The 25,980-nt window shown below is 51.6% G+C and overlaps 1 protein-coding gene across 5 annotated transcripts in view; it reads right to left on the minus strand.

Moving 5' to 3' along the window:
- Window positions 1-203: 203 nt before the first annotated feature.
- Window positions 204-25,980, minus strand: part of AK8 (adenylate kinase 8) — a 112,395-nt gene continuing 86,618 nt past the window's right edge. For 4 of the 5 annotated variants that reach the window (XM_019641446.1, XM_019641434.1, XM_019641438.1 and 1 more), the window contains 2 exons: window positions 1,598-1,678; window positions 204-506 (listed from right to left, as the gene is read on the minus strand). In XM_019641446.1, coding sequence (XP_019496991.1) covers window positions 269-506; window positions 1,598-1,678 — 319 coding nt within the window. In that variant the 3' untranslated portion in view covers window positions 204-268. The other variant, XM_019641452.1, reaches the window with a different exon arrangement.

Genomic DNA, 25,980 nt, shown 5'->3' on the forward strand with positions numbered 1-25,980 from the left:
TAGGCTGTGAGGAAAGAGGGGCTCCGAGGGCTCAGTGACATCCGGGGCACACGACACGTCGGCGCCCAGCCGCGGCTCATCCCAGGTCTGAGCCGCCCGCCCTCCGAGCTCTGCCTTGCTGCCCCCCTGGGCTTCACCTATCCTGTGTTCCCAGAGCCCCAAACAAGGACACCTGCAGCCACCTCACCTTTAGGACACAAGGTACTCTTTATTGGCTCAGCTGAGGTTCCCGACGCTGGGGTGGGGGTGGGGAGTAACTGTGTCCCCATCAGGGGACTTTGCTGGGCAGGGGATTGATGATCCCGCTCTCCAGGTATTCAAAGACCGAGTACGGGTCCTGGTCCCCGTTGAGAGTGATGGCCTGCCTGTAGAAGTGCTCCAGCTCAGCGCAGTTCTTGTAGAACAGATCCGTCCGGAGCTTGACCTGTTCTTCCGAATCCTTTGGGTTCTGCAGGAGACGGGCCTGGATCTCCAAGGTCGGAGGCGGCTTGTACATGAGGTGGTACCTATGAGAGGGGAGGGGCAACAGGTGGCCCGAGGCCCCACCCAGAGAGCAGGGAGAGGAGGGTCCTCGGTCTTACTGCTGACCGAACCCGCCACCGCCACCACCCAGGGAAACGGAGACAGTAACACGGCAAGGACAGGACAGAATAACACAGACGTGCCGCCTTCCTCTCTCGCTCTCGCTGCCTTCTTTCTTCGTCCTTCCAGTGTTTATTAGGCACCTGCTAGAAGTCTGGCATTGTATCTGCTATTGACAACACAACGGCAAGCCAGACCAATGACGCTACGGTTATGGAGCCGAGTGAAACTGGGGAGGGGACACTATAACAACGAATGTGAGTGGAGATGACAGTGCTACAGACGGTCACTGCTGAGGGGCCCTGGGGCAGGGCAACATGAAGGCCACCGCACTTGACATGGGTCAGTGGAAGACTGTCCCCTGGTAGCAAGGATGAGAGAGGGGCTCAGGCCTATAGTTTAGAAAACTCCTGCTATTTCCTTCCTGCCCCTCCTCACGCCACTTTGGAGTGGCCTGGTTACCACGAAACGTGGCCTGGTTCCCAGGGAGGATGGACGCTTCTAAGCTTTGTGCTCGCAGGGACTCTGAATTGCGTTTCAACACGAACACAGTGACTGCACTCGCTAAGACTGCAGACTGCAAGGCAGGATGTACTTACTCCCTGTATATACGGGAAGGCTCAAAGGTGAACTGGTCCCCGTGGGGATGTGTACAGCATCACGGGGAGAGCAAGGCCCCGTGAAATGTACAGGTGACATCTGCCCAGTGCAGCCATGTTACACGCTGCAGGGGTCAAGGCCCCAGGACAGAATGGGCGAACATTTCGACAATTGCTGTAGAGCCTCGGACATTCATTTCCTGCTCACTATTCCAGGCAAAGAGGGTTGACGGGTGCTTCCCAGAGGCGCAAGTTGGATGAACCCCCTTTCTAGAATCTTCTGTCAGTAGTCACCAGTGTTAACCCTGCAGCAGTCCGGCCTGGCACAGGTCAGCCAGACAGAGGGAGGAGGCTCCCCAGCAGCGCCTGGCCCCGGAAACCCTCCGATGGCCAACCACCAGGAGCCACCAACAAACCTTTCTCCAGTGACGGGGTCTGTTCTTCTCAGGGTCACCCGCTCGATGATAGAATCTAACGGCACATTCAGGAAAAACACCCTGCGAGAAAGAACAGGCACCATGATCGGCAGGAGGGAACCCCAGGCTGGGAGGGACTCTCGTCACCTGAGACCAGAGTTGCCATCAAGCCCTGAAAGTGGTTGGAACCTCGGGAGCCATCCATCAGGGGGTCCCGGTACCGAGCTCTCTCAGAGGTCACCTGGGAAGGATGCAGGCAGGGGCTTCCTGCCTCAGAAGCTCTCAGCACCCGATTCAGGATGGCTCCCAGCCCCCATCACTCCTGGGGGGTGGGACTTCAGGGGGCACCGTTCAGGTGAGCTGCAGGGAGCAGATGACCTGTCCTTTGGGGAGGACAGTGTGTCCTCAGAGTCACACAGATGGGCTAGAATCTCACCTCCACCACGGACTTGCTGGCGACCTGGGCCACTAACAGCCTCTCAGCCTCAGTTTCCTCACTGTGAAATGGGGCTAACAGTAGTTGGCTGGTGTTGGAGGTCTCGTGAGATGAAGTGTGTGCCGAGTGTCGTGTGGTTTGGCCGTTCTCAGCACTCATGGCAGCGAGTGCTATGATGTCATCACTATGATTACTGGATACTCGCCCTGAGAATTCAGGCTCCCTGGTTGCCCGAGCCCTCCTTGGGGAGGTGGGGTGGGGGTGGGGTTGTTCTCAGCTGCCTTTTGGAAAGGAGCCCCAGACCCAAGGGAGCAGGACCTCAAAAGTCAGAAGCCCAGCGGAGAAGACAGAGTGCTGACTTGTGACTCGGGGCTCTCCGACTGGGAGTAATCTCCTAAAGTCTGGCTCAAGTGGCTCAATCCCTTCTCTCTGGGTAATGGAACCCTTTCTTTATATGAAACCTGAGGAGAGACCGTCTCAATAGGCTGAGATTTTGCCCCCAGAAGACATTTGGCACAATATGGGGACATTTTTGGTTGTCACAACTGGGGAAGGGGGTGCTACTGGCATCTTGTGGGTCGAGACCAAGAATAGTGCTAAACATCCTACAACGAACAGGACAGCCCCTGCCACAAAGGATTTTCTGGCCCGTGACATCAAGCAATGTCAGCAGTGCTGAGGTTGGGACACATGGGACAGCGAGCATGCGGTCGCTCCCCTGGGGGAGTGGGTCGGGGTAGGGGGACGAAGGCCCAGGTGTTCATGACTCCAGCCCACAGACTAACCCAGCGTTAAAACATCCTGGTTTGTTTTCACAAATAACTTCTGGAATATTCTACTGCTCACTTACTGCTTACTCATTCATCTTTTACGTACTCCATGTGTACATTTATTGCGTGCCCGCCATGTGCCAGGCCAGCAGTAAGCTCCCGTGTATACCAGCCCCTCATATGGAACAGACGTGACACTGAATAGAGTCATCAGCGTTGACATCAGGGCTGGGTGACTGATGTGTGCAACTTCCACTGGGGACAACATCAGTGACAACAGCATCAGTGACAACAAATACTCCCTGTGCACCCAAAGCCTGGTTCAGTTCACTTTCAAGTAAGTAAACTCAGGCAAGAAGCACCTCTGAGTGTAAGAAAAATGCACACAAATGCGATTTCCCACCTCACTCTTAATCTGGAGAACAGAGAGCGAGGCAGGGACGAGCCCGCCTCTTTAGGATGGATACGCTGCCTCCTCACACCCAGTGAAGAAAGAAGTCCCTCGCTGTCGTCCTAGGATTTCACCAGGAGTGCCGAGCGGGCTGCCAAGAGGCCAAGCTTTGGGGGTCCGGTGCGACACGGGTCCCCATGGGTTGTGGACCAGTCCCTTGGGCCCAGGTGCCACCTGCCAGGGCCAGAGCAATGACTGACCCCAATCCATATCCTGACACCTGGCAAGTACCCGGGAAACACTGTGATAGAATGAACACGTGAACGTTTGGCTCTAGTGGTCTGTTTAAACTTTCTGCCTGCTGCCTGATTTTTCCACCCCAGCCAAAACCGGAACTAACTGCTGGAGCTGACACCTCCGCTGAAACCCCAGGGTGGGAGGGACCTTAGACATGGTCCCTCCTTCCCAGGGACCACCTGCACCAGAGTCCCCTGGGGAGCCTGTGGCTGGGTGGGGTGCCCACTTCCCTGGCCCACAAAGGCTTGTTCTGCAGGCTCTGGAGGGAGCCCAGTGACCGGAAGCCACTGCCTCAGAGAGTACCTGGGCCTGGGACTCCGCACCAGCGCACCCTGCAGGTCCTGGGACCCTGGAAATTAGACACACACTGTTGACTACATGTGTTTCCAGAGCAGGGAGGGGTCCATGCCTCTCATCAAATTCTCAAAGGGTGCCAGTTCTTAAAGTGGTTATACAGTCACTGGTCTGAGTCAAAGCCTCGTGTTTTCCAGAGAGATGAAGGACGCGGCCACGGCAGACCGTGAGCAGGCGGCAGAGTGGGGCTGCCTGGCTGCTACACTGTCTTCACACCTGGGGATGCCCTCTGCTTACAGGTGCCTGCGGATTTACAGCCACTGGATTCCCACTCATCTCTGTGACTCATTTGGAGTTAATTCACCCCAGGGATATAGGGCTGGGCCTGAGGGAGACCCCGATGCACCAGTCTGAGTGCCACCTCCTCCTGGCCACAGAAACTGGGCCTGGGTGCAGGCTGGTCCAAGCCAGGCCCAGGAGAGCCGGCCCCACGGCCTGCCAGAGGGAAAGGCGCTTCAGTTTCGCTGGGGCTGCTCAGCTGATGGTACGGGAGCTACCTGAGAATGAAACCCACTCAGGAGAGCAGAGAGATGCTGAGAGACACGGGCCCTGGAGCAAGCTATGCCTGACGCCAACCCACCTGGCACAAACATGGAAATCTCTGCCTTTGCTTACACTGGTTTAAGCTGGATTTCCTGCAATTGTTACCCAAAGGACACCCAATATGTCTGTTTTCTCCAGTACCACTCGTCTCTGGAAACTGTGTGAACTTTAAAAGAATATGAGTCCCTGAGCCAACTGCCCTTCCCTCAGGGCCAGCCCCTCCCACTGCATTTCCTCCTCCTCTGTCATTTTGCTGTGTGCTGAGGTTCACATCTGCCCAGTTGCCAGGAAGCCCCTCGCTGGGGCCCCATGGAAGCTGCAGCTGCCCCTCCACAGAGCGGGCACAATAGCTCCCCCAGCAGCCTGGGGGGCCGGGAGCCATGAGACCCCACTTCTTCCCCACACGTGTTCTCAATAATGACTTCCATTTGCAACGTGCTGCCAAGCAAATAAAACATGCGGGGTCGGGAAGCGTCAGAACACGGTGCGAACAGGTGCTCCAGCGTGTTTTTCCCCTGTACGCTCCGAACACGCAGGGCCCCCCATCGCACCCCCAGAACGTGCAAGGCCCAACAGCAACACCAAAACACGGCTGTCACCGTGGCTGGCGGCTGGCGGTGCCACTCCGGATGCCAGTAGAAAGGAAGTCAGTTTGCGATCCCTGGTAATTGATGCTGCTTCATAAACAAGCCCCAATTGAAAGGTTTCTAACCAAGCATATCAACCAAGCATGTCAAGACCACTTGTTGTCATTCAAGCAAACGGCTTGTGAAAGGCTGGCAAGGTCAGAAGCGCGAGGACACCAAGTCGGTACTTGAAACACGTCACTGGGAAAAGCCTCGCTGGAGAGGAGCTGTGCTTCCATGCTGGAAGCTTCTGATTATCCAGGCTCACGGCACCACGGTTCGTGCGAGAGCCCACGCAGCTCTGTGGAGATACAGGGCCCCGGGCCGGCCCCTCCCGCCAGTGTTCTGTTTTCAGCTATTCATTTACAAGAACGCATCCCAGGGAAGGGAGGATGGTGAAAGCAAAGGATCCTGGAGGCCCGGCACGCTGGGCTGATGCTGCCGGTGAGTCAAGCGGGGGCCTGGCCTCACCTGGGGTGGGAGCACGCCTGCCTTTGGGGCTGCAGCATTTCAGGCTTGAGGCTCCCTCCCTACTCAAAGTGGGGTCCCGGACCAGCAGCATCGCACCACCTGGAGTTTAGCCCCACTGCCCCCCCACTGAATCAGAGTCTGCGCTTCACAAGACCCACAGCAATTTGTGTGCACATGGAGGTGAAGAAGTGCTACTCCGACCCCGCCCAGATATGTCTGATGTTGAGAATCAGCTGGAAGGCTTGTCCAAAATGCAGGTTCCTGGGCACCCCTCCCAGAGCTACTCAACCACCAACTCCAGGGGAGGAGCTGCGGGACCTGCATTTGTAAACCAACGTGTGCAGGTGTGGGAGCATGGCTCTAATCTGCTGTCTCATCCTCAGACCTTCAGGGAGCCTTGCAAATACTGAGGCCTGGCCCCGCCCTGAGAGAAGCTGATATAACTGGCCCAAGATGAGGCCTGGGAATGGAGATTCTGAAAAGCTTACCAAGCGCCTGCAGTCTGTAGCGAAGGCTGAGAGTGACTGCTCCGATCCAACCTGCTCAGTGTACAAGATGGGGAAACTGAGTCCCAGAGAGGCCAGGACTCAGCCTCTGTCAGCAGGGGCACAGCTACCAGGTACCCAGTGATAGCTGGGATCTCTCATCCGGGGGGCACTGTTTAGGGAGCAAAGGAAGCCTTCCTCCTCAAAGGCCCTGAAGCTCGCCCTGATCCAGAGCTAAATTCACTAGAAATTGAGGGATGGGATATTTTTTGGACCCATGGATAGATCTGACAAGTTGAGAGATATGACATACAATAACTGACTTTAAATATGGCATCCCGTCTGGCCCAGAGGCAGGGGCTTGCCCTTGTCAGCCTCTTGAACTCAACACTAAGCCTCCACTATGTGCAAAACTCTACACAAAGCACTGTGGTGTCACCACAATGACACCACTTTACACCCATTGGGGTGGTTATTATCAGAACACCAGTAAATAACAAGCGTCGGCAAGGATACAGACAGAGAAAGTGAAACCCCTGGGAATCTAAATGGTACAACTGCTTTGGAAAAGGGTATGGCAGGTCCTCGAAAAACTAAATATATAATTACCACATGATCCAGCAATTCCACAATTGGATATAAACCCAAAATAACCAAAGGCAGGGACTTGAACAGATATTTACACACCAACATCCATAGGAGCGTTGTTCACAGTAGCCAAAAGGTGGACATGACCCAAATGTCCGTCCGTGAATAGGCTGAATGAATAAAAAAAGAATGTGCACATATACAATGAAATGTTATTCAGCCCTAAAAAGGGAGCAATCCTGACACCTGCTACCACACGGATGGACCTTGCAGACACTACGCTGAGTGAAAGAAGCCAGATACAAAAGGACAAATATCATCTGATTCCACTGACATGAGGTCCCTGGAGTAGACAAGTCCATAGAGAGAGAGAAGGGTGGGGGCCAGGGGCTAGGGGCTGGGGGAGGGGCCGAGGAGTGAGTGTTTAGTGGGGACAGAGCTTCAGTTTAGGAAGATGAGGAAGTCCTGGAGATGGTGGTGGTGATGGCTGCACAACAACAACTAGATGCCACAGAACAGCACAGTTAAAACAGTACATTTCATGTTATGTATATTCTAGCATAATAAAAAAAAAGCGCTATAGTGTAGTTACTACACATATGGTGAAGGTTGGGAGGAAGGGGTGGTTTCAGGCCTTGAAAAAACTTATAACTTAATAAGCTTCAAAATATACACATGTAATATAAATAAATAGATGGATAAAAAATGTGAACTATATGATGTACTAATTAATTCTACTAACTACAATGTCATCGCTATGCGATCTCTTCCCGAAAAAAATAGAACTAATTCTATTAGGCAGCCTTTCCCTGCCAAAAACCAGACAAAGACTTTACAAGAAAACTACGGACCAATGCTCCACAAGAATATAGACACAAAAATACTCAATAAGATATTAGAAAATCGAACCCAGCAATACATAAAAATAACACATTACAAATAAGTGGGGTTCTGTCTGGGAATGAAAAGCCGGTTCACGATCCGAAAACCAATCAATGTACTTTACCATACCTAAAGAAGAAAAACTATGTAGCCATCTCAACATATGTGGAAAAAGCATTTGACAAAAATCTTCCATCAATTCCTGGTAAATAGTCTCAGCAAACTAGGATAAGAAGTAATTTCCTCGATACAATAAAGGGAATTTACCAAAAAACTACAGCTCACATCATATTTAACGGTGAGAGACGGCATGTTTTCCCCCCGAAGCCTGGGAACAAGGCAATATTCCTATTCAACATCATACCTGAAGTCCTGGGTAGTGCCGTAAGTTAAGAAAAGGAAATAAAATGCACACATTTTAAATCACCTCTATTTGCAGAGGACATGATCATCTAAATAGAAGTCCCAAAGAATCTTCAAAAAAGCTACTAGAATAAGTAAGTTTAGTGAATTCAGTGTACAAAATCAATATACAAAAAAAAATGACTTTCTAGACACGAGCAATAAACAATTGGCAATTGGAATTTAAAAGTACCATTTACAAGAGTACAAAAATGAAATACTTAGGTATCAAGCTAACAAAATTTGTGCAAAGATCTATATGTGAAAAACTGTAAAATACTGATGTAAGAAATCAAAGACAAACAAATGGGGAGCTATACCATGTTCATGGGCTCAGAGACTCGATATTGCTAAAATGTCACTCTTCCTCTAATAGATCTATAGATTCAATGCAATCCCAACCAAAATTCCAAAAAGGTTTTTAGAAGATTCTACACAAGTTAATTCTAAAATTTCTATGGAGGGTGTTTCTGGAAGTGAACTGGAATCATGAAAACGATGTTGAAAAAGAAAAAACCAAATTGATATCAAGTCTTACTACAAAGTTACAGTAATCAAGATATCATTAGTTAAAAAATAATTTAAAAAAAAGATATCGTTAGTGAAAGGATAGACACAGAGATTAAAAGAACAGAATAGACTCCAGAAATAGACTCATAAAAATATGTCAATTTATTTTTCAACAAAGGTGCCAACGCAATTCAATGGAGAAAGAATGTGTTTTTTTCACCCAACAGTGCAATAATGCAAATAATAATAATGATGATGATGATGATGTTATTAATCCTGACCCAAACCTCACAACATACAAAATTTAATCAAAATGGATATAGACCCAAATATAAAACTTAAAGCTATCAAACTTCTAGAAGAAAATCTGTGTGACCTTGGATTAAAGATTTTCTGGATATGATACCAAAATCATGATCCATAAAAGAACAAACTGACATATTAAACTTCATTAAAAGTCAATTAGGGGGCCGGCCTAGTGGCGCGATGGTTAAGAACTGGCTTGGGACGCCAGAGGGCCCCGGTTCGGATCCCACGTATGAGGGCCAGTGACACTGCCCTCCACAGCTAAGATGCTGAACAACAGCTCAACCTGGAGCTGGGCTGCCATGAGTCGCTGGCGACGGCGTAGGCTGCAGCCTCTGTGGCAGTGGGTTGCCATGGGCTACCGTGTGTAGCCAGCAGCCAGCGTGAGCGGCCAGCAGCCACCGTGAGCGGCCGTCCAGAAGCCGGCGACTGATCTGCCTCACCCGGGAAGAGTGCAATGATGGTGCCAACTTGGGCCAGTGAAGCAACGTCCTCCACAACTAGACTGAAGAACAAAACGACAGCAACTTGTCTGTTCCCCTTCCCCCAATCCCCAGCATTGTTCCCATCCCCCCAATTCCCCAATAAAAATCTTAAAAAAAGAAGTCAATTAAAAACTTCTGCTCTTCAAAAGACACTAAGAAAATGAAAGCTATGCCACAGGCCGGCAGAAAATATTTGCAAAACACGTATCTGATAAAAAAAATTGTGTCCAGAATATGTAGAAATGTGAACTATACGCACGAGAAACGACATGCATGGAGAAGATTAACTATTGTGCTGTCGGAAAAGTCATGACGCATTTTTTCTGTTTTTCATTCCAAAAATGCGTCATGACTTTTCCGACAACCCAAAAGATCCCTTACTACCTTAGTACTTTCAAATTTGATATTCAAATTGGGAAGGTCGGGTCTAGGAAAACAGTTTCCGAAAAAAAGGTTCCAGCTGCCTCCTTCCCCGTTCCTTCAGAGCCTGGAGGGCTGCACCGAGCCTGCTGGAAGGCAATGGTGCCACCGGGCTTTAAATGAAGACTTGGCCTTGTCACTCGGAGCCCCCATGGGGGCTGGAACGCACACTGAGCGCGCACTCTTCCGGGCAGGCTGTAGGGACTCTGGCTTCAGGACTGCAGGCGTCTTCTCTCAAGGGGAACTTTGCAATGACCACCAGTGAAGCAGGGGACGAGAGAGCACCAAGAACCACCGAGAAAAATGCAAAATGACGCCATACAGGTTCACTTAGAATGGTCCACTCATGTTTAATGAAAAAGTGCGCCCACAACACAGCAGAGAGGTGATGTGACGTAGGCTGTCGGTGGGGCACGCCTCTAGCACAAAGAGGAATCAGCACTTTTTACAGACTTGTCAGGACAAGACCTCGGGCGAGTCTGAAGGCAGACAGCAGGGCCTCGGAGTCTGAGACGACTGTGTTTGGGAATGGCGGTGAGGGGTGGGCAAGCGGTCAGAGGAGCTCATCAGAATGAGATGAAACGGAGCTGAGGGGGCAGAAGAAAGGGCATTTCGGAGAGACGGGAGAGAAGGTGCAAGTGAATTACACAGACTTTCAAATCTAAGGAATTAAAAACCGGCTCGCCTGCAGAAAGACGCACAGCTCTGCACACACTGAGGGTGAGCTCTCTGAGGACCGGGCTGGGCCATGCTTGGCTTTCATGCTGCGTTTTTTGCTCAGTGCTAAATACACACACAGTGAATGGCTGCACGTTGGCGCGGAGGAGGCCTCACTCTACCTTAGAGAGAAACGTCCATCAGCTCAATGCAATCAGCCCCCTGGTCCTCGTGGCAGGTCCCCGGGCCACAGACGCAGGCTGCAGACCCCCGGGACAGCTGTCGTGAAGGACTGAGCACAGCAGAGCACAGCGCGGCAGAGTTTGGACGCAAGCCCTCCCTGAAGTCTGGACAAGGCCCTGGCCAGAGCTTTAAAATGTTTACTAGGTATATTTTTTACTCTGACAAGAGTCCAATTTGAAAACTAAAGGCCAAACATCGTAACCTCATTTTAACAACACCCCCCACTCTGTGCACCAAGCTTCCTGTCCACAGGTAGCAGCTGCCGTGCTCCATCACTTCCCGGCCCCCACTCCTTAAAAAAAGGGGCTCCCGCTGGCTAGTTCTTGTTTAAAACTGTGCATAATTGACAGTGGCAGTCTATCCCGACTGCGTCTAAAATCTCCCCAGGGGCAAGAAGCACACTCTCTGACTGTCACTAACTGGTAAATTAGCAAGCACTCCCGGCCGGTTACCGTGCGTCAAACAAAATGCAGCCGGCTGGCTTAAGGAGAATGACCCAGGGATCAAACTCTTGCATAATCAGTCTCCATTTTAAAGTCGTCTCAAAATTTCTGCCTCCTTCACCACTGGGAAGAAAGAGAATAATTCCTCTGCACACCACCACCCAGACGCTGCCCAGACAATCATGAAACGCAAATGGTTGGAAGCCAGAAAGTTCTGCGAACTTTTCCCAAAGAGAAGGCAAATGAATTTAAAATAAAAATGACAGTAGACAGTGGAAAGCTACTCAGAGCTACACTACAAGACAGGCCAGTCTGTGCCAGGTCATGGCGCCATCTGTGCCAGTGGCTCTCAACCCGGAGGTGTGGGGACACAGGAGCCCCCTTTAAAACCTCTGGCCAGGGTCCTCTCCTGGCTCCAGGAAGGCTCTGTGGCAAACTCTCCCCAACATGTCCTCTCCCCAACATCTCTCGTGTCACGCACACTCAGCACATCAGCCATCAGTACAGGCCACTCACCTTGGTGGAACCACCATGGCTCTTAGGGGCCACCAGGCGTCTGCACTCCCTCGGTCGCCCTTCAGCTCCACGTCTGTTTGAGGGGCCGGGCTCCCTCCCCAGCTGGCTTCCTGTGTGCTCACCATACCAAGTTCCTGCACATCCCTGGAAACCCACCGTCTTTCTTGGGCACAGGCCAGAGGCCACACTACACCTCCCACCTCATACTCAGAGCACTGTAGCTACAGCCACAACCTGCTGACACAGGTGCCCGCTGACAGTGGGGACACCAGTCAACACGGATCAATAGTGAAGTACGCCTGTGTGGACACCAGCTCAGACCCATGGTCTGCAACCGTCCCCGAGGAACATCTGGGCTGGTGAACATTTTGTCACTGTCCCCTGGTGTGGTGACACTGAGAGGCTCCATCGGAATCCTCAATCAAGAAAGAGTTTGTGGCTCAGCTGTAAGGAGTGTGGTCAGCTGACAGCATCCAGCTCCAAGTATCTTCAGGGACTTGAACCCTATGTTGTTATTATATTTACTGAGATATAATTCACCTTTTAAAAATGAACATGCAATGATTTTTAGCGTATTTACAGAGCTGTGCAGCCATCATCTGATCTGTTTTCACCGCGCCCAAAGGAAACGCATACCCACGAGCAGTCCCTCCCCATCCCCCAGCCCCTGGGCCCTGGTGACCGCCACTCTACTTCCTGTCTCTATGGATCTGCCTATTCTGGACATTTCACAGAAATGGAATCATACAATATGTGGCCCCCCCAAGTCTCCATTTAGGAGGACAAAGGGGGAAAAGCAGTACCTCACAAGGTTATTTTAAGGATTAAATTGCATGATAATCCCTATAAAGCACTTAACGCTTAATAATAACATGGAATTTGGTGTGGGCCTATATCCGGGCACCTTTCCCTCAGCCTGATGTGGTCAAGGCTCATCCGCATTGTACCATGGACACAACTCCATTCCCTCCGTGGCCAAATGGTGTTCCAGTGTGTGGATAAACCCCACTGTGTTGATCCACTCACCAGCTGATAGACATTGTAACCTAAGCTTTTGAGCAAGGTCACAGCCCCCTGGGGACGGATAGTGCCAGGGCCTGGCCGTTTCTGCCCAGTGCAGCCCTCCCAGGTATCTGGTTAAACATTAAACATCTGGGCATGTCTGTGAGAGTGTTTTTGGATGAGATTAACATTTAAAACAGAGCAGATTTTTCTCCCAAGTGTGGGTGGGCCTCGTCCAATCAGTTGAAGGCCTGAGTAGAACAAAAAGGCTGACCGTCCCTGAGTGGGGAGATGTCCTCCTGGTTGCCTTAGAGCTAGGACACTGGCTTTTTCCTGCCTTCAGCCTCGAAGGCCTCTGGCTCTTCCTGGTCTCCAGCCTGTCAGCCTTTGGACTAGACCCACACCACATCGTCAGCTCTGCTGGGTCTCCAGATTGCCAACTCACCCTGCAGATGCGGGGACTTGTCAGTCTCCACAATCGCACGAGTCGATTCCTTATCTGTTTCTGTGTATACAACGCACATCCTACTGGTTGTGTTTCTCTGGAGAACCCTGACTAACACAGTGGCAGAGCTGGGATTCGAACCCAGGCAGCTGGCGCCAGTGTCCGTGCCGTTAGCCACAGCGCTCCACTGTGAATCTGGGAGAAGGCAAGAAGGCAGCCTTGGTGTCCCCCTGCTTAGCACAAACCACAAACCCCGGACATGTGGTTCAGCTGTAGCTCTCTGGGGCTGCGCTGCTCAGTGTCCCAGGTTCAGGGCCAGCTGGAGCCAATGTCATCTTTCTCCACTTTAAACATATCAGCAGAAAGGGATTCAAGGCAGGAAATGGTGCAGATGCCAAGGAGGCCCCGGCATGTGCCTCTGCTCCCGGCCCGACCTGCTGCCTTTGGCACTGCTCTGGGAGCAGGAACTTCCTTCAAGGACCAGAGAGCAGGGTGTGCAAGATCTGGACACCTAGGACAAGGTACATCTCCTTGTCACCGGTCCCCGGAAATGGGGGGCAGAGGGAGGGGTGAGTGGAATTCCTTGTGAGGTTTCCTTTCTCAAAGCCAGTCTGCATCAGGAACAAATGCGGCATGAAAACTTACCTCTGGTGAGGCGTTCCATAGGGTGTCCCAGTGTCCTCAGCCACGCACCTCCTCTCCCCACTTCAGAATCACCCCTCTGAAATTTTCCACCCTATTTTTTTAAGGTGCTGCAGAGCAGCTTCTGTTTTAACCCTTTCCACAGCTGGAATTTTCCTCTACGAATCTATCTAAAAGCGTTTTACTTCTTGGCTTCAATTTTAATTCCTTGTCTCTCATTCACCACCGCCACCACCACCATCACCACCACTGCAAACCTTTACATATTACATGCCAGGCGCTTGTACTAAGCATATTACACACGTGTGTTGTCCCATTTAATCCTCTCCAGAAGCATACAACCCTGGTCCTGTGGTCATGCCCACTTCAAGGATGAAAACACTCAGGCCCCCATGAGGTCGAGTGACGCCTCCAGGCTGGGCGCCAGGTCCAGCTGGCTTTAGAGATGCTCTCTGGCTGCCCTGCCACCTTCCTACCTGAAAAAAATTTTTGCTTCGTTCCCTGCAGCTGTCAGAGCATTCCTGAAGCCTCTGGTGAGAATCAGAGAATGGAAAGTGAACACTGAGGCTATTTAGGAGAAGAACTAGTGGGGTGGGGGTGGGGTGGACACCATGTAGGCACCCCGATCCTCAGGGTTCGCTGGACCCTACCTCGCAGGCCCTCTTCAGGCCAAAGCCACCACCTCCTCTGTGTCCTCCATCACCTAAGGGACACCGGACTCCTCCCCCCATTGGGACCCCCCTCCTCAGTTTGTCTCCCCAGGGACGCCGCGCACAGCTGCCCCTCAGGGTTCAAGATAAATAAACTGGATCCCAAAAGAGCCTCCACCCCCAGTTGCAGCGGCCTTGCCTAAGGAATCCGTCACCATGTTTGTTAAACCCACACTTTAATTACACCCAAATTACGTTAAATCCTTGCATCAACATCGCAGTGGCCTCTTGCAAAGAATTTCATTACACTAAGTTGGGCTGCCGCCAGAGCTCTGGGTTAAAAAGTAAGAGAACAGACACATGCAAAAAGGATAGATATTGTTTTCAAAATAAAAAGGCAAGGTTATCCTTTGTCAGATCACCCAGGTGTCAAAGAGAAACGGTCCCTCCTATTTTACAGACTGAAGGGGAAAAACAATGCCCTTCAGCTCTCCCATCTAATAGGTTTTACTTCTCGAAAAACCTAAATCTGATTAAATATTAATAACCAGTGGTATTAATTAAGGGGGAAAAGTCCATCAAGAGAACCCCAATATGTTTACAGTGTCCCCGGGAAACTGGGAAAATTCACAATCAAGTGTGTAAATGTTCTAAAAAAGGGTCCTGAATATTTTATGAATATTTGTCATAAAACAGAAATAATAACCACTGTGCAGAGCTATTAGAATTAATATTTATGCTGCCCGCAATGAAATATTCATGGGGACAGAGAAAGGGGGGCCGTAAGACAAGAATTAATTTACATTGGGCTCGGTTTACCCGCTGGCTTGATGTTTAAAGACGGTTGACAAGCCTCCGTGCGCATCCGCCAGTCACTTCCCGCAGCCGGTGGAGAGGAGGGGGTGGGGCCGGGGCCGGGCTGGTGACAGCTCACAGATTGAGTTTCTGACAGCCCTTAAAAAACCTAAACGGCCCCCCACCTTTTTTTCCTTCTTCCATTGCCCAAGGCGCTCTGTTCTGCCACCGTTCATCCGATCTCCCCTTCCATCTGCTGAAATTAACGAATTAATGAGCGCGATACACTTTACAGTGGGGCCCTATGAATGTTTACAGGCGATTAAATTATAATGTGGGGCGGCTGTATAATTCATGAACCAATTAAAGGAAGTGTTAGTTGATTTGATGGGATGAGGACGTACAAAATGCATTTAACTAATGGGGAGCCACGGGCTGCGAGGGCCGGCTCCCTCTCTCAGATTACCGCGCGGCTAATTGCCGCACTTTATGGGGCTGTCACTGATAGCCATGCATATTTCATTGTTCTCAAATACTTCAATTGTGTGCGTCTGTGTTGAGGCTGTAATACGGAGAAGCCGGGCCAAACTTGGCTGTAGCTACAGCGGCCTGTCCTTGGCCGGCTTGGCTTAGAAACCTGAGCTAGGGCATTGGGTGTCCCCCGCCATTAGGTGATTAAAAGGGCTCAGCATGCGATCGGCTTTTGTTTTACCAACAATTCTGGATGCTGGCTACATGACAGCGGCAACACCGGGGGCCCTGACCCCCTTTTGTGTGGGGGAGATGGGAGAGGAGCCTCAAAGCCTCCTGTGTTGCTCTTACCACACCCGTGTCCAGGGTGCAGAGGTCCCTCGGGTCGCCCAGAAGGCCCAGGCTCCCCCAAGGGCAGTTCACCTGGGATGCTTCTCCAGCTAAGGGTTCCCCCCAGGCCTGACTTTGTCCGTCCGCACAAGGCAGCCACTTGGGGCTTCATTAAACGTGGTTGGTGGCAAACTTGGACCCAAACTCGAAGCTCTGTCATCAGCACGCTGGTGTGTGCTTGGAAGGAAATCGCAGAGAAGAGCAAACGAACCCACCCCAAGAAGGAGTAAGATCAGCCTGGAGCTGGGAGACAGAGGGCATGTGTCCACGATGCTGTGCGCGGAAGGCCGACGCGGCAGACGTGGCCCAGTCCGAGCTGGAGGAACGGGGTGCCTGGGTCAGAGATGACACCTTCATACTAACAGCCCTACTTTACTCTGCAAGGACTGGGGCGAGTGTCCCCAGCTCATCCCAGATTTTCTGAGCCCTGCATCAATGAGATGCTGACCTCAATAGCCCAGCTGACCGGCCAGGCCCCTGAAATGGTTCCACTCGCTCCTCTGTCTTCTAAATCTGGATTTCACACCAGCTAAACACACACACTCTGTCTCACACACACACACACACACACACACACACACGCACATTCACACTCAATAACTAATTAAAACCCTGTGGTTAACATCCTCAGTCTCCGTGTGACACCTAAGAAAGAATGTCTTTTGCTCCCACTTTTGCACCCAGGGCTGTGACCCCGGGCAAAAGCCACAGGTTCTCCATGTCTAAGAGGAGGATGGCTGTAGGTGGTGAAGGTTAAAAGAGCTAATCCACGTGCTTAGTACTTGGTCTGGTATGTAACGATGGCCCAAATTATTTTAGCCAATACCATTATCATGTGCTATTGGAGATTTCAACGTGTGCCATTCAGGAGGCAAAACTCACCACTTATCTCCTCAACAAATGCACATAAGGTCAAGGTCAGCCTTCCACCACCCACTGCACATTGGATGTCAAGTGAAGCCGCTGGCGAAATCGACAAGAAGGCCACGGAGTCAGCAGAACCTCCTGTGACAAGTGCAGGCACCTCTTTGACTAGATCCAGGGGGAAAAGGCGGTAGGAATCCAGGGACCTCAGGTGAGGAGAGCGCCCAGACGGTCACCGCTTCCAGGATGGAAGAAAAGCCAATTGCAGATGAACAGGAAGCGGGTAACTCAGCCTAAAACAGCTCCGTGGGACCTAAGCTCAGCTGGAACCAGCAATGGGGAGTCCGGCTGGATTCAGCGCATTCTGGTTTAAAATAAAACCAAAGTATCACTTACCAAGTGCTGACTGTGTGCAACCAACTGTCCTAAATATTTTACAAACGTGACTGTATATCATCTTGTGAGGTAAACAGTATTCTCAACGCGCACATGGGGAAACTGAGGCCCAGAGGAGTGAGCCCCTTGGTTCAGGAATTTCTCCTGAGCAAATTCTTGTACAAGTACAAAGACACACGGGCGACCCTCCCACGGCTGAGTTACTTATTGTAGCAAAAAACTACCCACAACATAAACATCCACAAACAGAGTAAGGCTTATTAACAAATTGTGGCATTTTCTGCAGCTTTTAAAAGAAATCAGGTAGATCTAGGGTGCTGACACTGGACAGACATCTAAGACACAAGCTTAAGCTTCCAAAAGATGTTATCTGACAACATCTGTCATACAACTCTGTTTATGTTCAACTCGAGAAATAAAGCTGTAAAGTCCACCAAGCTGGCTGCAACGGTTATCTAGGGGGTAGGGATCAGGGGAACTAAAAGGGCTTTTTAATTTATACATGTCTGCTGACTTTATTTTATAATGAGAATGCATTATTTCTATAATTGAGAAAAACACTAATGATAAAATCACAAGAAAAAGGTTATTTAAAAAAAATAAAATCTGTCGATTTTAAGCTGAAGGACCAGCATAATGGTGATAACACATGATTGGACCAGTTTCTCATGCAGATCACACAATGTACAGAAGTATCAGCCTAACCCCCCCCCCCGCCCCCCAACATCATCATGGACTCAGCACTTAATTTCACAAGAGTGGGCAGACCGGACATAAGGACACAACAGTTGGCCACCGAGAAGGACAGAGGACAAGATGTTCCCGTGGGTAGACGGCAGCTCTCATCCAGCCAGCAGCCTCCCAGGTGCCCAGGTTCAAGAGGGGTCAGGAGAGAATGTGTGACTAGCTCAGTACAAACCAACTCCTCTGGTTTAGGAAAATCAACTTACGTTTGTTCATTCATTCATTCAACAACTATTTCCCCAGTGCCTCCTAGGTCCTGGTCGCCAACTGTCCCAGGTACTGTGGATCTAGTGGTGAATGGGCCAGACACACTCCTGCCCTCACAGAGCTTACTATGCAGGTTTATGGGTAAAGCCTACCTGTCCTTGGTTCTTGGGGTTGAAATGTAGTTTGGAAAGACCAGCTTGCAACCAGCACAGGGATGAGATACACGCTTTACCTGGTAAGTGTGATGAGGCAAGGCAGATGAGGTGCACCCTAACACCTTGGGTGGATCATTTTCTGCTGAATGGCTGCAGTCAATCAGCTAATATTTAGTGCTTGCTATGGGCTAAGCACGTTTTGTACACAGTGTTATCTCATGGAATCTTCTTCCTGTATGAAGTAGGTACAACTCTTATGCTGCATTTGATAGGTACAGGAACTGGGGTTCAAAGCAGTAAATGAGCCCCAAGGTCGCACCCCTAGTTATAGCAGACTTTTTGAGCTTGGGTTAGTGGGACGTCCTAGCCCAAGCGGGGACCACTAGGCCACAGTGCCTCCTGGATGCTCTTGCTTAGGGCTCCCTGTAAGCAGCTCTGGCTCCTCAGACACCCCACGCCTTGCATTACACTGAGGATGTGCAGACCCCACCAGACTAGGCTCCACAGCCAGTCCGGGGCGGAGGTGTCGCCGTCTTCCTGCTGTTACCGGTTAGTGAGTGGCCCACATGGACAGGGGACCCACAGTCCCTGGACTCCAGCATCGAGAGTGGCAGCCAGCAGGCTATTGGGGGTTCCTGAGCTTTTCTGAGTGCACCACCTGTATTGTCACACTTACTGTTTTTCATGAGGCAAGTTTGTCTGGCATTTATTTTTTCATTGAGGAGAAAGTCACGTAACATAGTTAACCATTTGAAAGTACGCAGTGCGGTGACAATTTAGCACAGTTGCAACGTTACACAACCATCGCCCCTGTCTAGTCCCAGAACACGTTTATCACCCCAGAAGGAGACAGGTATTCACTACCTAGTCATCCCGACCCCCTTCTCCCCCAGCCCTGGGCAGCCACTAGTCTGCTTTCTGAGTCTGTGGATATCACACAAGCCGTGACCTTGTGTGACTACCTTCTTTCACTTAGCGCAATGTGTTTGAGATCATATTTACTCTTCATGAGCAAACTTCTGAAGCAGTTCCACAACCAGCCCCCTTTTATGGAGTATCAGAGCAAGGAGGGGACTTCCCCAAGGTCGCGAGGGAGTCAAGGGCAGAACCAGATTCCAGCCAGGCCCGTCTCATTCAAGAGCCATCATTTGACTGGCACCACGTCTGACACTTTCAGTTTTCCTGAGATGATTTTTTCAAAATGGAATGAGAGGGCACTGGCGCCTGCCTGGCTCGGGTCCGGGCGTCAGCAGCAGGCAGACTGCAGACTCTTCCCCTGCTGCTTCTCGCTCCCGATTCCTTGGCCACACTGCCTCCTTGCTGTGCCATAGCCTCTGTGCGGCTGGCCCCTTGGCCTTGAGTGTTTGTCTCCCAGTGGCCACAGGGCCACCCTCACTTGGTTCAGGAGGCTGCTGAGACGTTAGCCCCCGTCCTCTCCCTCCGCCGGCTTTGTCCCTCCTCCCTGGGAGCCGATCACAATAAATCGTTGTTGTTGACTGTTTGTCTCTGAGGGCACACGATATGTCTGTGTTGCTCTCTGCCCTGTTGTCAGCTCCCAGAACGGTGCCTGGCACACAGTAGGTGCTCAAAAAATGTTTGTTGACTGAATGATGTTGTTCTCAAGAACCTTGTCCTCAGAATGGAGGGAGAATCTCGGAAGCGTTGGCTGGAGCTGAGGGCAGTTGGAGGGGTGAGTGGGGCTGACCATAGCCACAAGCTATACGCGAACTGTCGTAAAGGGTGCGCTGCTGCAGAGGGTGGTCACACGGAGTGGGCAAGGGTCGGTCCGTGCATTTGCCATCTTTTTATTGGGTTGTCGGAAAAGTCATGACGTATTTTTCCTATGTTTTTCGTTGCAAAAATGCATCATGACTTTTCCGACAACCCAATATTTCCTCCACGACTTACTTCCTCTACTTCCTTTGCTTGCAGAATTGACACTTGGCATGTTTTTATTGTTTCTGTCATGCGCAGGTTTCTGGGGTGGCCCAGGCCCTGCCTGGGAGGCCTTTTTGGGCTGGGCTCCTGGGCCCCGTATGTGCCCCTCTGGGCTAGCCTCTCCTCCGCCTCCTCATGGCCTTGTCAGGCCTCCACCATCTTCATTTCCCCCATGCATCTTTCTCTCCAGCATGGAGGCTGCAGAAGCCGGATGGGAGACATCTCTGCGGTCTTCCCAGTGCAATTCAAAGACTTTCCAGAACATTCCAGGTAAGGAAAATCCCCTCCAAGCTCCACTCCAGGAAGGCCACTCTCAAATTTCTAAATACAATAGGAAGCTCTTATTTGTGGACTAGCAAAGACATAGGTTCCGATTCTGCCACAGCAAATAGTCTCCACCCGGCAGATTCCGTCATGACACAGCCCTACTCCATGCGAGCAGGCTCAGAGAGGGGTTCCTTGAGGCCCATCCCCTCCTGACCCTGCACCTAACTTCAGGCAGCGTCCAGAGACGCTTTAGTAATGGAAATGAGGCACAAACTGCACCCTGGACTCGGCTGCAGCTGGAGGAAACTTCGACTGGGAGCAATAAAGGACAACTGCCCTGGGAGGCCTCGCCCAAAGCCCAGCCTGCGGCCTGGTGGTGCCAACGGGAGACTCCCCTAATTGCCCACTGCAAAAAAAAAGCCCAGGGTTAAACTGTTTATCTGGTGATGTTCCTGGGTTAAACTTCTTAAGTGGACCTACCTAGGAGTGAAACCTGAGTTTCTAGATGAAGCTTTTCCACATCCTTGGCTGGGGGCACAGGGCTGCAATTTAAAACTTCTGGGTTTCGATCGTTGTCGATGAGTTAAGTCTATTACTCTAGGCCAGAAGCCTACCCGTTTGGTGGCATCTACCCCAGGGCCCCTCCCCGCCGCACCCCTGCGGCTGCGTGCTGGAGCTGCCAGTGTGACTGCTCTCAGCCGCTGTGCTGCCACCGCACGGGGCTGGGGCCGTATGTGAGAACACAGACCGCAACGTATTAAGCGGAAGATGTGTGGAGTTAAGACCGCCTTTGTGTAGAGTGTTTCTAAAAATGTCAGCATATGGACACCAAAATATTAACACTGATTATCTCTGAATTCCAGAAACATTTACTTAACTACATTTTCTAATTTTTTGACAATAAGTGGATTCCCTGTGTAATGAAATGTTTGAAACACACATGGACAAAAGCCTCCACCCGCGCCCCAGGCTCTCTCACCAGCTCCTCCGGAGCCTCCCATGGCCTCGCCCTGGGGTTTGGAAGGGCTAGGTGGGTCTGGCCTGGTTCTTCAGGCTCGTCCTGAGCCCTTACAGCCTCCCCGCTGCCCCCCCCCCTCTCCAGACCAGCTGCCTTGGGTCATGCCTGGCCCCTTCCTTCTGTCCATGTCTCAGTTTAAACAGCCCCCCCTCCAGTGCCTTCCGCAGGCACCAGACCTGCCACCTTGCCCTTCTGCACTGCGTCATGGCATCCTCCGCGGAGCACTGTGTCTTCGTGGGTATTTCTCCTTTGCCTTTTTGGCTGCTGTCCGTCTCCTCCCGTGGGGATCTTCTGTTCAGTGCTGTAGCCCCAGGATCTGGGACAGCGCCTGGCAAAGGGCAGCTGCCACAAATACTTGTGAGGCCTGCCCCCATTACTAGGCGTAGCAGCTGCCCCACTGGGCTCCGGGCTGAGCACTCTGTGTTGGGGAGTCTCGCAGCATTCCCATGAGGGAGGAGCGATATTATTCTTTGCAGCTTTTAGTGATGAGGAGTCTGACGTTCAGAGAGGTCAAGTCACCTGCCAGTCACCCCCCAGTGAGCGTTCAGCCCTGCTGGCCGTGGGCCCACTTCGTCTTGCCCTCCATTGCCCAGACGCCCACCGGTGGATGAGCCTGGCCCTGCAGGACCGGGGCTTGGCAGGCGGTAGACACTGCCCCGCTGCCTGGCCCCAGTGGCAGGGCCCCAGGATTTCTGCCTAGAAGGGCTTGGGGCGGTGGCCTGGTTGGACCCCCTCACAGACATGTTTAGAGTCACACACTCTGCTTAGCTGGGGGGTCAGAGATCATGGCGGGGAGGGGCTGCAGCCATCCTGGACCCCACCCCAGGTGCGGACATCCTTGGTAGAGAAGGTCCCCCAGGCATGCGCTCCCGCTAGCAGCTCTGGGACGTGCCAGTTTCCTTGCTAGAGGACCAGCGGTCATCCTCCCTTAGGTGGCCCTGAATGCCATGGTCTCCCCGCCTGCTGGGGTGGAAAGGGCACCTTCACTGCGGTGGGACCCCCCCCCTTTTCTCTCAGCGCTCATTCCTGCAGCCTCCTAGAGCGGCTGGAAGGTGGAAGGTGCCAATGGGGACAGCAGGCAGCACACTCGGAAGTCCTCTTTGTCAGCTCTGAGTTAAGTACTATTATCAGCTCCATTTTATGCTGCAGAAAAGGGGCCAGGAAGTGAAATAGTTGGCCTCAGTTCATAGGGCCGGCTAGGTCGCGTCCTAGACCTCAGGGCGCATTTTCTAAAGGCCCCTCTGCAGGCCGACTGGGTTCAGGGCACCCTGAGAACCCACTCAGCTCAGCACTAACTCTGGGAAGGAAGGAGTAAGGATACTGGCGCCCGGAATCCCTGCGCAACCGCGACTGTGGCGGGAACTGGAAGCGCTGAGCAGATGACGCTTTTTCAGATGTTTCTGAAGTACCTTGGCCACAAGCAAGCACAAAGACGTGCTTCAGTCCAGGATAGAAATGGCTATTTGCATTTCATTATCTTAGAGCGGAGCTGCAGGACACAAATGGGGACCCGTGATGGCGCGAAGTCCGCTTACTGCAGTGCCAGCCCAAGGTGACACGCGGGCCTTTGAGATGAAACAGCACCCAGCTTGTTACATTTTCCCTGACTCACCAATGATCCTGGATGATGAAGTTTTCCTAGATCAGAAAGCATGCAAATGAGGGAACAGCATCAGCCCCCACGCCCACCTGATTGGATGCCCAGTGACCAGAAGCCCCGCCCCCTTTCATATTGGGTTTCCCATCACCAAAGGTCAAACTTTCAATCAAGTCCCAGTTACTGCTGCCGCTGCGTTCTCCGCTGGCTCATTCCTGTGGCTGTCCCACAATGGACGCGTTCGCACAGTGCAGCATTCCCTCCCCTCCCTTCCCCCAGCCATGCCTGTCTCACATAATGGCCCAACATTTTCCAATTTGATTCCATTTTTCTCCAGCTACCTAAAGGAAAAGGCCTTACGGCCAAAACATTACCGATGACCTGATTAGCCATGCTTTGCTGATATTTTTATCAGCATCTTCCCTTCTTCCAGCTGACAGGAGCGAGCACTCGCTGCCGTGGATATTTGGATTACAACTTGGTTGTCTAAAATATTTAACAGGTTTTCATATTTTCCATGTGTCAGGGAACTGGAGCACCACGGTGTCCTTGGCACTGCACTCCTTATCTCGTCCAGGGTACCTTCCCGCTGTCGTGTGCCCTGCTCCACACCCCAAGAACCTCCCCAGGAGAGACTGCTGTGGGTCAGCAGCCTCCACCCCCCCCCCTGAAAGGCAGCCCTCCGGGGGGAGGGGGCAGTGGAGGGCAGGACCGCGTCTCACTCATCTCAGTATATCCACAGCCTGCACTGTGTGCATATAACACCACGGGCTCAACCAGAGTTTGCTGAATGAATGAATGAATGAATGACCTTCCTGTTTGCTGAGATCCACAAACCACCAGCTGTGGAAGCTGCAGCCCCACTAGCAGTTGCAGTTCAGCACCCCGGGGCAAAGAGAACCCCAGAAGCCCTCTCATTCTGCAGGCAGACTGCCTCAGACTAATGGTTGGCTCTCAAAGATTTCCAAGGAAAGAAGGTTGTCAGTCTCCTTTGTTTATTTTGGTTTTTGGGGCTTTTTTCCCTCTTATGGCACCTTTACAGACACTACAAAAGTTCTTTTTGTCCAGTGATGTTCTTTTTGTCCAGATTCTCACTGATCCATTTAAATTCTGTTTCCCTGTTTTTCTCTCATAGGAAATACCCAAACAGCAGCTCACTCTTGTATAGAGAAGGGTTATTCTGCCACAAAGAACCTCCCAGATTCTAAAGAGGGTGCTTTGAGGCCGGCGGTGGGGACTCCTTGCCTTCCTCAGCATTTATAGAAAAGACGATGTTCGGTGCGTCATCCTAGGGGTCCTGGGGTGCAGAGCTCTGCTCTGGAAAGCAGGCAGGAAGTGGGTGTGGGGGGCCCTGAAACCCACACAAACATTCATTAAGTAAATCATTCGTATACTTTAAAACTTCCTGTTCTTGGTAATAAACTCCTTTACCTGCCTCTCCACCCATCACAATCCGTCTTGCCACACAGAGGGCAGGGGTAAGTGGGGACCAGCTGCCAGGGGCCACACCCCAAAACGCAAGTTGAGCCGGAACCAACTTCTCACCAGGATCGCCAGCACCCCGATGGCAGGTATCTTTCTGGCCAGGTAAGAGGGGGCTGGATTATCTGTCTGGAGCTCAAAATGGGCACCAGACACATAACCACCTAATTTATCTCTCACCACCCCCTGGGGGCTGGTACTGTTATCATCATGCCCACTTTAGAGAGTATGTAAGTGACCTCCCAAGGTCATGTGGCCAGTAAGCGGCAGAGAGGGTTTGAACCTGGGCAGCGTGGGCCCTTAGCTGCCATGCCTTGGATGTGGGGCAGGGGCTCTGTCCTACCCACACAGCTGCTCTGCCCAGCCTCAGGGACCTCAGTAGGTCAGCGGCTCTCTACCCCGGACAGCTTCTCCATGGAGCCTGGCTGGCTTCCGGCTGACAGCGCTGCGTACCCGCTGGCGTCCAGCAGGTGCTCCACAGGCCAGTCGGATCCCTTCCCCAGCCGCTGCACCTCTGCCCCTCAGATCAGATACCTGAAGAGCAAACAGCTCGAGGCTTGGAGAGATGCGGCCACCGAGGGCAGTGCAGCCTCCCTGAGTGTGCTTGTCAAATCAACGTCTGAACGCCCATAAAACGGCTCACTCACGATCATTACCAACCCTACATATATAACTCACCAGATTGGTATCTAGAGAGTGCTGCCTGGCGGATTTTCTCTGCTCCTCTAACTGCTCCACAACTAAATGCTTCACAAAGCCATTTCCTCTCCAAATATTTACGCTCTCAAATGTTTATTAGCCTCTCTGTCATGATCAAGATTTTATGAGCACTCTACACCAACTGTGAATTAAATACATAATTTCGGATCCATCAAATTCCAGTTTGGTGCTATGTTTGTCTCTATTATGCCGCAGCAGTTGCCGTGGGCGCCCGGCGGATGACAACTCAACGCGTTTGTCCAGGGGCAGCCAAGGTGACTGACATTTCAATCCGGAAGCAGCCACAGGGAAAAGTAGAGGAGTTCCCACAGCTCGCTGGCATGGCTGGAGGGCCCGGGAGCAAAGGGCCCAGCTCAGGAGGGCTCCCTCCTGGCCCCCTCCACCATCGAGCCCCTCTGCAGCCCACCCAGCTCTGGGGAAAGAGGGCCCGCCGTCTCACAGCAAACGGAAAGGACAGATAAGACAAAAAGACTGTTCTTTCCTCTGATGACAGTACCAACTCTGACAGAACGATCGGGCTGTGCCCGGGGCCTGTGGGTTAACCCAGTCCTCTCTGTGAAATCCACAAGGAGCAGTGCATCAAGATGGAACAAAAATGGTGACTGCTATAGCTTATTACTCATTTATTTGCCTAATTACTCATTATTATACATTTACCTACACTACCTCTTTGAACCTGACAGCAGCTTGGCACCATGTGCACTACTAATAGCTCCACTTTGCAAATGAAGAAACTGAGGCTCCGAGAGGTGAAGTAACGAGAAGGAGGGGAGTG

This window comes from Hipposideros armiger, unplaced genomic scaffold (genome assembly GCF_001890085.2).
Source record: "Hipposideros armiger isolate ML-2016 unplaced genomic scaffold, ASM189008v1 scaffold_3, whole genome shotgun sequence".
Classification (NCBI taxonomy): Eukaryota; Metazoa; Chordata; class Mammalia; order Chiroptera; family Hipposideridae; genus Hipposideros; species Hipposideros armiger.